Source organism: Polyodon spathula, chromosome 1 (assembly GCF_017654505.1).
Source record: "Polyodon spathula isolate WHYD16114869_AA chromosome 1, ASM1765450v1, whole genome shotgun sequence".
NCBI classification, from domain to species: domain Eukaryota; kingdom Metazoa; phylum Chordata; class Actinopteri; order Acipenseriformes; family Polyodontidae; genus Polyodon; species Polyodon spathula.
In genome coordinates, this window is record NC_054534.1 from 80,833,025 (window position 1) to 80,845,132 (window position 12,108).

The 12,108-nt window shown below is 41.9% G+C and overlaps 1 protein-coding gene across 1 annotated transcript; it reads right to left on the reverse strand.

Moving 5' to 3' along the window:
* Positions 1-4,752: 4,752 nt before the first annotated feature.
* LOC121324982 (zinc finger CCHC domain-containing protein 18-like) lies at positions 4,753-5,724 on the reverse strand. The gene has a single exon (XM_041267286.1). It carries the CDS (start codon positions 5,722-5,724, stop codon positions 4,753-4,755), a length of 972 nt encoding a protein of 323 aa, XP_041123220.1.
* Positions 5,725-12,108: the final 6,384 nt, after the last annotated feature.

Sequence of the window (12,108 nt, forward strand, 5' to 3'; positions counted from 1 at the left end):
GAAGCAATGGGGTTTCTGGGTACTCTTGAGTATATTTAATTTCTATTTATGGCGATGCCTTCACCCAAAGCAAAGATAGGTTATATTTAACCACTCCTCTAGGACTATAAATAAAAAAGATGACACAGTACTGTAAAGCAAATAGATAGGTTTCCCCACCCTTCAAGGTTTACTGCACAATTAATGGAAATAATGAGTTCCCTACAGTTCATGTGCATGAATATAGAAAATGCACCAATTAAATACCATACCCGGTACCACGTTAAATTGCAGTCATAAACAATACACATCCACTGCAAAGTCTTAGAGGGAAAAAACAAAACAAATGAAAGTAAAGCATTTAATACCCTCTAAGGGCAAAGGAAACTTATACTGCCTTCAAAACTAAACGGAAAGTTATATTAATTAACCGTTTGCTTACAAATGAAACCGGGTTACTTTCCCCTATGACTATTTCAAAAGCAAACCTAATACACTTCTATTATAAATTGCTATAATACAGCTGTATGTAAAACGAGAGTCAAAACAAACAGAACAGTACTCTTATAAATATATACCGGTATATACATAAACACGTAGGTCCGAATCACTAACATAAGTGTTTTGTTAGAGTAAAAAAAAAAAAACAACGTAGCAGGCCTATACGTGGCTAGGGCGCGTGGAGGCTAGAAAATGCCGCTTCGCCTTTCATCCAGGGAAACTCCTGTCTTCTTTGTAAACTGCAAATCCCTCGTTGCCGGAGGAAACATCAAGCTTTGCCAGGTCACTTGGGTTGCTATCCGGTGCTGCCAGTCGGTATCTTCAAATGCAGCGTTTAGGTTTTCTTTCTTTTTTCTTTCTTTAGATTTAACAGTATAGCTGCACGAATATGGCAACTGAAGTAATTACAATACGAAACAACATCGAGTTCCACACAAGTATACTGTCCCCTAACTCCCCACTTGCATTAGATCAGGCTCTAAGAGTATAGCATCTGTAACCTAAATTCCAAAAATACAAGAAATAACTTGTGTAATTATTTCTTTAGTACTAAATAAAATGGTAGTATGTTTTAGGCTGACTGCATGGCTGACTCCATTTTGTTTTTTTTTCCACACGTCCCTCCCCCTTAAAGGACGCTGCACTATCAAACTACTCTGTTGTAACTTTACCCAGGCTACATCCTTCCCCCTTTAAACATCGGTATGTCCCCATACCGCTGAACCTAACTGTCCATTAGTATGCATTTTTGATCCTCGCCGATAAAGGATGCTGAGGAATGTATGCCCATCTTTTTATTTACCTCTGCCAGAGAGATGTTGATCAGCCAGGTATTTCCCTGGTGAGTAATTTTCAAAGGCACATAGACCGAGATACCTGGCTGGTCACATGTTAGTTTCATGACCAGCTTACTCTTCCTTTCAGAGCGGCGGGGTAGTTTCGCCTCCTGATTTTCACTGCCCCCAGACAATTCTCCTTCAGGTTCAAGTTCTGTCCCTGAATCTAAGTAAACTGATCCCTGTGCATTCTGTTTCTCGTCCGGGGCATCTTCTGCCTCACAGCAAACAGGTTCGAATGTATTCTGTTCATTGTCTCGGATATCAATCCCCTCTAATCCTGGTCTCCCTGTTTCCCTTTGGGACTCATCTTCTCTTCTCTTTTGGTCATTCTGTCTTTCACCTCGGGGCCCCCACATCCATGATGGTGTTTCACCTAGCTCCCCCTCCTCTTCATCAGCGGTTGAAGACTGTACTTCCTCCTCTTCTGTCTCAACAGAACTTTGTAGGCTTTGTTCTGGACGAACCCACCGAACTGCCTGGCTCCTAGTGATTGGCTTCTTGCGTTGCTGTGGGACCTCACTGTTAAATGGCAGTAGAACTAGTTGACCAATGGGAAGGAGATGGTTATGGTGTATAGTTTTTTCAACCTTTGACCCCTTCTCCATCCGCACCCTATATACCGGCAGATCCGGCAGTTTTGAAACCACCAAGTATGGCTCAGGCTTCCATCTGTTGGCCGACTTATTTTTTCCCTGACCCCCAAAGTTTCTTAGAAGCACCCAATCCCCCTCTTTTAAAAACTGGTGTTTTACCAGCCGGTCATATCTCTCTCTCTCTAAGCAATAAGGTGACATCAGGATGTTTGGAGACCACTTGGTTAGCAGACAGACCATTCTGTTTCATCAGCCATACCTCCTTCAAGCCTGGGTCACTTTTCTGAGCAGCGACAATGTCCTTGTGGTTCCACAGTTTGAGATTGCTTTGTTGCAGACTGACAGGGCAGACATAGGTAGGTGGAATAATGTCCGGTGAAATGCCTAGTTGGTTGGCCACTCGCTCAGACAGATCGCTGGAGTTGATATCCACCCCAACATGCCGACAAACAGTTCTCACATCAGCTGGGGTTATCCAAACCCAATCCCTCATGTCATTACTGTAATGGGTTCGTCTTGACAATGCGTTTGCATCTGTATGGCTTTTACCTGGCCGATACTTCAGACTGAAGTTATATGTGGCCAAAGCAGCCAACCATCGATGCCTTGTAGCAGTTAGCTTGGCAGAAGTAAGCACATAGGTTAATGGATTATTATCAGTGCAAACCTCAAATCTTGCTCCATACAGATAATCATGACATTTCTCAACAACAGCCCATTTGAGGCAAAGAAACTCCAACTGGTGAGCGGGATAATATTTTTCAGCTGCAGAGAGTTTACGGCTTGCAAAAGCCACAGGCCTCTGCCCCTCAGGATAGTCCTGATACAGAAAAGCTTCCAAACCGTCTAAGCTAGCATCTACATGCAGCAGGTAAGGCTTGCTACTGTCGGCAAAGGCTAGAACAGGGGCATTCACAAGGCAGTTGATAATAGTCTGGAAAGCCTTTTCACAGCTCTGGCTCCAGCGATTCCCAAAAAGTTCTGATACCTTATGGTAGGAGGGTCCATTAGATCCAATTTTAGTTTTTGCCGCCTTCTGTGTGGGTAGGTATCCCTGGGTCGAGTCTGTCAATGGTCGGACTATTGCTGAATAGTTTTTAATAAAACGTCGGTAATACCCACAAAATCCCAAATATGATCTCAACATTTTAAGGTCTGTGGGTCTCTCCCAAGTGGCCATTGCCTTAATTTTGCCCGGATCCGTAGAAATTCCCTTTTCGGACACAATGTGCCCCACATACCGCACCTGTGGCTGGCAAAACTGATATTTGTCCAGAGACAACTTCAACCCGCAGGCCTCCAGCCGGTCCAGTACTTTCAGTAACCGCTCCTCTAGAGTCCTTCCAAACACTATCAGATCGTCAAGATAGAACAGGACTTGTAGAAGATGCATGTCCCCAACTGCTTTCTCCATCAATCGTTGGAAGGTAGCAGGTGCACCGGTAATTCCTTGGGGCATTCTTTCAAATTGATAGAACCCTAGAGGGCATATAAAAGCAGTCTTTTCTTTATCAACTTCACTCATCGCTATTTGGTAATAGCCGCTCCTCAGGTTAAGCACTGAAAACCATCGGCTCCCAGTGAGGCTGTCCAGTGCTTCATCAATCCTAGGTGTACTGGTCTGGAATAGTTCGCTTATTCAGGGTGTGGTAGTCAATACACATGCGCACAACTCCATTTTTCTTGCGTGCCACCACAATTGGGGAAGCATAAGGGCTACATGATTCTGAGATAATCCCAGAAGACAGTAGCTTGTGTAAATGTCTTCGCACATCTTCAATATCGGCGGGGGCCAGGCGTCTAGATCGCTCCCGAAAAGGCCGGGCATCACTTAACTGAATGGTTAAACCTACATCCCACTCATGGGTTGAAAATACTCCAGCCCTCTCCAACATTTTTGTCTTCAATTGCTCTTTCCACATTTCTGGAATGGGAGAATCCCCAAAATGAAACTCAATGGTATCCAATACTGGTCTCTCATCTGTGCAGTTCTGAGTTCCTACTACAGTGCTGGCTTTTTATACACTAGCCACTACAGTCCCCTTGGGTATAGAAACTGCTCGTTTAGATTCATTTCGGACATCCACAGCCACACGGTTGACACTGACTGTCTTGGCATGGACCACCCCCCTTTTTACTAACAACCCCCCTGGAAGAGTGGGCTCACTTGGCATTTCAACTATCAGAATACCCTGCTTCAAATTATCTAGCATGTCCAAATGGCAACTGGCCTCAACCTCCTGCCCTGGGGGAATTTGCAGGGTCCCTCCACCCCCCCAGATCGAACAGCCTATGGGGTCATCTTCAATTAACGTGCCAGCAGATTGCTGCACCCTGAGGTAAGCTCTAGTACACATAGGGTGAATGGATAAGGTCTGAATGAAATTTGGCCCTGCTGCTTGTTCACACAGAGCTGCTAACCGCCTAAATAAGTTTGCGTTGGTCCCTATGATAACAGGAGTAAAAGCCTGTCCTTTCACATCTGGACAGACCAACGCCATCACACTAATGGTCTCCTCCACGCTGACAACCTCTTTATGGAAACCTATCTCTATCACTAAATACCCTAAGTATGGGTATCTGGAGTCACTGAGCCCCCACAATGCAAGGCTCTACTGAGTGCAAAGGTAAGTTTGCAATGTTATCTCTGTACCAGCTCTCAAACACTATAGTGACTAGCGAGCCACTATCGAGCAGTGCTTTACAACCCCTCCCATTTATTTCCACAGTTATAGTAGAGGCTGGGCCTACAAGTCCATTAGGAACTCGTCCAGTCTTCAACTTTTCGTGCGGGGTTGTCATTTCTGAGCTATCAGGGTTGGGGGCCTCAGTGCGCTCCCTCACTGGGCCCCGTTGGAGTTTCTCTGTGTCCTTGTGAACTGGGTGAACTTCTTTATAACCAACTGAGTATTCTCGGGAGCATCACACTTTGCTGCCATGTGCCCATTCTTTCCATACTGGAAACAAAACGATACCCATCCACTGGTCTTCTGGGGTCTCCTCCACTGTCCTGTTCCACCAGACTCTGATTTTGCTTTGTGCTGGCTGTGCAAGATTTCTGTTTTATCAGTAACCATGGGATCCACTTTGAGGGAGGCCACATCCTGTTTTAGTTCTTGAACCTGTTTCCACAATTCAGTCTCCAGTTCACGGTGCACTGCAGACTTACTTCTTGGTGGGGCCGATTCCCTCACTCTTCCCTCAGATGGCTCCTCACTAGCAGGATTAACTTGGTTCATTAAAGAAATCATACCTTCTTCTAAAATTCGAATCTGGTTCTTCAAACCCACTAGTTCAGTACAAGCCATAGTAGGCCCTTGAGCTGGTTGCACTGTACGAACAGAAACATCCACTGGGTGGCGCACTGCCTCCTGCTCCTCTTCGTTCCTAATTTCACTTAAGATGGTTAGAAAGGATGAAGGGTCCTCCTGGCGTTCTCTCAGCCGCAGGTAAACTATTTTTAAATCATTAGGGTGGGCCCCTCTGATTAATTGCTCTACTCTGGCTCTATTGGCTTTGAAACTTTCTAAACCACCTTTTTGCACTGCCTTCCTCAACAACCTCTCCAAACAGCGAAGAAAATCTGATAACTTTTCTCCAGTCTGTTGACAAGTGGCACGGAAATGGAAATATAAATTCTCCCCACTTTCCGTACTACCAAAATTGTTCTCCAATGCTTTAAGGTAATCTTGTGGTGATGCATCACTGTTGGTTTCCTGTACTGCTTGTATAACTTCAAGCGCTGGACCCTTCAGGCTTTCCCCTAGCCTTTTGTGCTTTTCACAGTCAGAGTAATCACATTCATTTACCATCTGGTTGGCTTGTTCCACCCATTGATCATAACCCTCCTCGCCTGCTGGGGTAGGAAGCACTCCTGAAAACGCTCTTAGTCATTTATACAAACTCCCCTCCCCTGCCGGTCTCGTGATTTTCACCAACACCTCTCCCATGGCCTTAAGAAGGGCCTCAGTGTCCGAAGTTGAGGATGGCTGAGGGGTATACATCACCCGAAGGTCTTCTTCAGTCTTCCCTTCAGCTGCCAATAATTTGGCGAGCCTAGAAGAGAATCCTTGTTCACCTTGGTTGGTGTTGGCATCCACCTCACCTTCTTGGGAAACCATTAAACTCCACGGGGCCGCACTCTCCTCTGGGACTATTTGGGTTGGGACCCATTGCCTGTCCACTGTTTGGCTGCATTCATAAATTGCCAGTAAGCTTTGAGAGGCGGTGTGAAATTTCCGACCTCTCACCCGCACACGCCCAAATGCCTTTACTTGTTGTAAGGGTTATACAATACTATCATTCTGTGTGCCTTCGGGAATGTCTGTAACTAGCACTGCATGGTCTTCAACCACTTCCTCCCCTTGACACCACTCTTTTAGTTGCTCCGCGAGTGAACTTGAAACCCCCTGTCTTATGTCAGGTTGTGACATCTTATTAAGCACAGGTGTCGTCAAACAACAAATATATATATATATATATATATATATATATATATATATATATATATATATATATATATATATATATATATATATCAAAGAAATAATCCCAGCGGTGCCTCCAAATGTAACCCCTGCCTGCTAAAAGTAACAATAATTGAAGCAATGGGGTTTCTGGGTACTCTTGAGTATGTTTAATTTCTATTTATGGCGATGCCTCCACCCAAAGCAAAGATAGGTTATATTTAACCACTGCTCTAGGACTATAAATAAAGAAAATGACACAGTACTGTAAAGCAAATAGATAGGGTTCCCCACCCTTCAAGGTTTACTGCACAATTAATGGAAATAATGAGTTCCCTACAGTTCATGTGCATGAATATAGAAAATGGACCAATTAAATACCATACCCGGTACCGCGTTAAATTGCAGTTATAAACAATACACATCCACTGCAAAGTCTAAAAAGGAAAAAACAAAACAAATGAAAATAAACTATTTAATACTCTTGTGGAAGGGTGGTGGGTAATTCACTGACACAGGAGACAGACAGGTGGATTTGGCAACATCGCACAGGTGCCTAGTTTTATTTTCGGGGTGCTGTTTTTCAGTTTATCCCGCAGATGGCGCTGTGGGTCTGTGGTCTGATTTACCAACAATGGTAAACAGAACCACGGGCATACCAAGCGATGGTACACAATACCAGCGCCTTGCAGGTGCTCAAAGAAATAACAATGAAAACAGAAGACAAAAATAACAAGGGACAAAATAACACAATAACAAAACTACAACTAAAAGGTGCTGCACTCTGCAGCAATATCCCAGTCGCCACTGCCCGTGCGACCCGGATCTCCTACACTGCCGGCTACCTAGCCTGCTCTGTTATATTTTTAAGGGGTCTTCCCAAGGGTTCCCCGCTCTCACTGTCTCACTGTGACACTTTCTTGTCTTTTTCTCTCCCGGCTGGTTCTCGGTCCGCGACCAGCGTTTCCGCACTCTCAGCGCGTCTATAAGGGCAGACCTCAAGAAACAGCAGAGCGTTATTTTATAGGACCAACAATCTCCTAAGACTCGCCTCTCAGCCATTCAGAGAGGGGGGAAGTCCACACACCCACTTTCCCAACTCCCCGTGTCACTGCCATGACTCACAGGTGGTTGTTGGGCGACTGCCGCCCTCTTGCTGCAGCCCGTGAACACGCCAGCAGAGTCAGCACAAATCTCTCCCTGCTACAACCCTCTAAGGGCAAAGGAAACTTATGCTGCCTTCAAAACTAAACGGTAAGTTATATTAATTAACCGTTTGCTTACAAATGAAACCGGGTTACTTTCCCCTATGACTATTTCAAAAGCAAACCTATTATAAATTGCTATAATACAGCTGTATGTAAAACAAGAGTCAAAACAAACAGAACAGTACTCTTATAAATATATACCGGTATATACATAAACACGTAGGTCCAACTCACTAACATAAGTGTTTTGTTAGAGTAAAAAAAAAAAAAAACGTAGCAGGCCTGTACGTGGCTAGGGCTCATGGAGGCTGAAAAATGTTGCTTCGTCTTTCACCCAGGGAAACTCCCGTCTTCTTTGTAAACTGCAAATCCCTCATTGCCAGAGGAAACACCAAGCTTTGCCAGGTCACTTGGTTGCTATCCGGTGCTGCCAGTCGGTATCTTCAAATGCAGCATTTAGGTTTTCTTTCTTTTTTCTTTCTTTAGATTTAACAGTATAGCTGCGCCAATACGGGAACTGAAGTAATTACAATACGAAACAACATCGAGTTCCACACAAGTATACTGTCCCCTAACTCCCCACTTGCATTAGACCAGGCTCTAGAGTATAGCGTCTGTAACCTAAATTCCAAAATTACAAGAAATAAATTGTGTAATTATTTCTTTAGTACTAAATAAAATGGTAGTATGTTTTAGACTGACTGCATGGCTGACTCCATTTTGTTTTTTTTTTCCACACGTCCCTCCCCCTTAAAGGACGCTGCACTATCAAACTACTCTGCTGTAACTTTACCCAGGCTGCATGTAAAAAGTTGTTAGGATGTTAACAATGAAAAGAAGAATGACCTGTAGGTTATTTAAACCGTGTATCAACACGCGAGAACGTGTAATGCTGTATTTTTTGGGAACCCTGCTACTTATTCTTCAAGACTTCTGTTAAATGTATGTAAAATTAAGGGGACAGGGATAAGAAACGCTCCAGTTAAGTGTGGGGTGCCATGTTTAAAAAAAAAGCATTAATATTTTAATGTCTTGTTTTCCACTTATACACTGGTGCGACTTACACACTGTTTTTTACGATAACATAAAGCTCGTATTTTTTTCCCAGATTTAACATAAATCTTGGATTTTTTCCCCAAATTTATAAATGTTGTGAAAATGTATATTTTTTTTCTTTTAAATGTGTACATTCAGATTGGGTTATGTTACTGTTGTGTGTATTTAAAGTTATGGTCAATACCCCATGAACCTTAGGTTTAGGATAAGTTATTGTGAAATAAACTTTGTTTTAGTACCTAAATACATCACCATTCATATTCAGCATAAATTCATATTTGATGACATCTATTATGAGTTGTGCACGTAGGCAGTACTACCTTGTGTGAGCTACCCTGTGAGAGCTACGCTGTGGAAGCCTTCATTCTGCAGCAATACTCCTTTACATGTTTTTGCAGGGATGAATTTAACCCTCTCCCTGCCACCTAATATATCCCCCACATACCCGTGCTGCTACAGGCACATTTCAAGGAATCTTCAATACGTTGTTTAAATAAAGATATTTCAAACTTTTGGATGTCAAATGGGCACCATAATTTCAGTAAGCAATTCTTTATTGCAATTTATTATAAGGAAACTCCCAAGATATTATACTTTTATTTCCAGCTAATTAAAAAATTGTTTTAAACATTCAACTGAATTTTCTTTTATCTGTCCCAGCCCTTGCATGGACAAGATGCAGTTGGTTGTCACGGGTATTTAGTGAAAGAAAAATTCAGGTTGCAATATTACAGTATTAATAATTTGTTTTGGCAAGTTGTCAGGAAATAATGTGCTGAAGGTTAACAAATCAACACATGTATTTAATCATGTTTCTAGCGATGACTAAGAAAATTGATCCTTGAGAGAAACAGAACGTTGTGTATTGAACACTGGAAATACCTTTATTTGAACAGCTTCACCCTATTTGTAGAAGATATGTACACACACGCGGGAATAGATTTCAAACAGGGTTGTTGAAAATGAGAGCGGTGGGGGGCACCTTTGGGGCAAAAATGTTTTGCCAACCCACATTGTTAAAAACACGAGAAACCAGCTGCTAGGTCAGGACACATTTGTAAGTAAAAGTTGTCTCTTGCATAACTTGTTGCTGATACTATCAGTGAAAGGTTGGAACAATGAACATCGAGTCACCTAGCAATGCTTAGTGCTAATTGGTTGAGAAACCAAATGACAGCATGCACACAGCAATATTAATTGGTTGAAACATTGATTCTTGACTTTCTTGCAGGCAGCGCAAATGCTCATTCATAAACTAAAGTTAACAAGAAAAGTTGCTGGTGCCGTCACCACACCCCTTCCTCGGCATGTGGCGGGGTGCGGCCGCTCCACCAGCACCCCCACTTCCAGCATCCCAGACCAAGTTAAGACATTTTTATTTAATCACAAGTGCTGGGATATCCTCTCTGCTCAATATAAGTAATCGCAAGGAATTAAAACACGTTGGATCTCTGTATATTGCATGATGCAGGTTGGTTCAAAGCTTATGGACTCACATGAAACAGACTTTGAGACTCACTGAGTCACTACAGAACAAGTAACAGATGGGCTGTCCTGACTAAGTAAGAAAGATGTTTCATGTAAACTCAAGGACAGTTGTTTTTTGTAAATGATATTCAATTAAACAACTAACCCTCTTTTAGTCAACATAAAATTGTGGCTATGAGTCTCCCTCTTTGACCATAATTAGAGCTTTTTTTAGGCAGTGCTTTTTTTAATTATTTGAATGATTTATGAATCTTATATTGCTTTCTTATCTAGGTGGAACATACACACCTAAAGATGATGGACCAAATGGGTTTTGTTATGGAACAGTTTGGGGCACAACCGCTGGTATTCCATAAAATAAACTACAGTGAAAGTCATTCCCATTAACAGAATGACAGTAGGAGCAGGGCAGCAGCATGTATCCTGTGTCAAACAGTGCGGTGGTATGACAGAAGTCTAAAGTGACCATTTGTGACCAGTTCAGTTTAACAACTACTTTCTTCATTGTAATATGCCAACTTTTTCTTTCAAAATGTTTTTTAATAAAGAAACTATTATTCTACCAGCCATTCCTATAAATGGGTGAGAGTAAGGGACAGAGATATTATTTGTAAAATCTGATGTAACTACAATATTCCCACTGTAATGAATCAGAGCCTTGATAAATAATTGGCAAATGGGCACAATGAACAATTAGAAGGATCAAGTGGTGATGACCCTTCTCTTAGGTCCAGAACACTATCACAGCTGAACAGAGAATATAGGACACAAGTCATGTAGAGTATTTGCATTGATTTTGACAGAAAACACAACAAATCTATTGTATAAAGGCAGGCAATGGAAACCTATGTGAATTTCACTGCATCTTTTACAGTGAGTAGAGATAGTAAAATGTATTACATGTAGTTTAGAGGTTTTTTGTTTGTTTGCTTGCTTTTCAGTCAATAAAGGTGTCATATTTAAACTATGCTGTACAAATGTCTTTGTGTTACAGTAGCATTGCAATTGAAATCTTAACCCATCTAGATATTCCTCCATAGCCCGCCAACCTTAAGGAGTGGACTTGCCCCCACTTTCCCCCAAAAAAGAAATGTATGATGTTGCTGACTATACAGTGATAAAAACAAGCCTTCTCCTAAGGGAAGTGGTACCGACAATGTCATCCATTTTCTAAGGATGGATGGTGGTGAAATATTTGATGCCTGTATTGTCTCACTCAGACTACTTGGTTTATAAATATCTTGTTATCCCTTATATACATCACCTCCTCTCTGTAAAAATATAGGAAAAAGGATTTGAATATGGGAATCACTGAAATTGATACTTGTCTTGGTAGTCACCATTGCAGAAAGCCATTTTGGGGGGTTAAATGAAGACTGCCAAAACCCCCAGAGAACAGTAAACAGCTATTGCTGTTTTCAGAAAGATTCTAAATCATTGTAAACTTAAGCAAACAACTAAAATCTAGCCAGTCATTTTATACCTTTTAACAGCATTGGTTATCAGCAGTCAACACTGATATATTATACAGTAGTAGCTAATGTGTTACTTGGTAAGGATGTAATGTAACCTTTTTGTTCTTTTATTTATTTAGTTTGCATCATAACACAGCAAACATGCATGGTAATAGTATGTTATGCTATATATTTTACAAGAAATGATAAACATGTTCAGTCATATCCTGTCAGAGGGGTAATATTGTTTTGCAACATTCTATGAAAGAACACGTTTTCAACCTTTGTTGTACTAATATTAGAAATGTTCAATGTTCAATCTCTAGAGGAGTGTAGATCAAAGTGATTTCCTGTGGGTGGGGGTGGTCTTTGTACATAAAGGTTTAGAAATCAGTCTGCTGTCCTTTCTGTGTAAATTTAAACAAATCAATAGATACTTCTCTGACACTAACCCTGCGTTTTGTGTTTGGTCAGCAGAACATCAGGCCAGCACATTCAGTCAAACTATCCACCTGAAAAAAATG

Bases quoted from the DNA above. Each gene is read 5' to 3' on its own strand.
- LOC121324982 (XM_041267286.1), bottom strand. From the start codon at position 5,724: ATGGTAAATGAATGTGATTACTCTGACTGTGAAAAGCACAAAAGGCTA.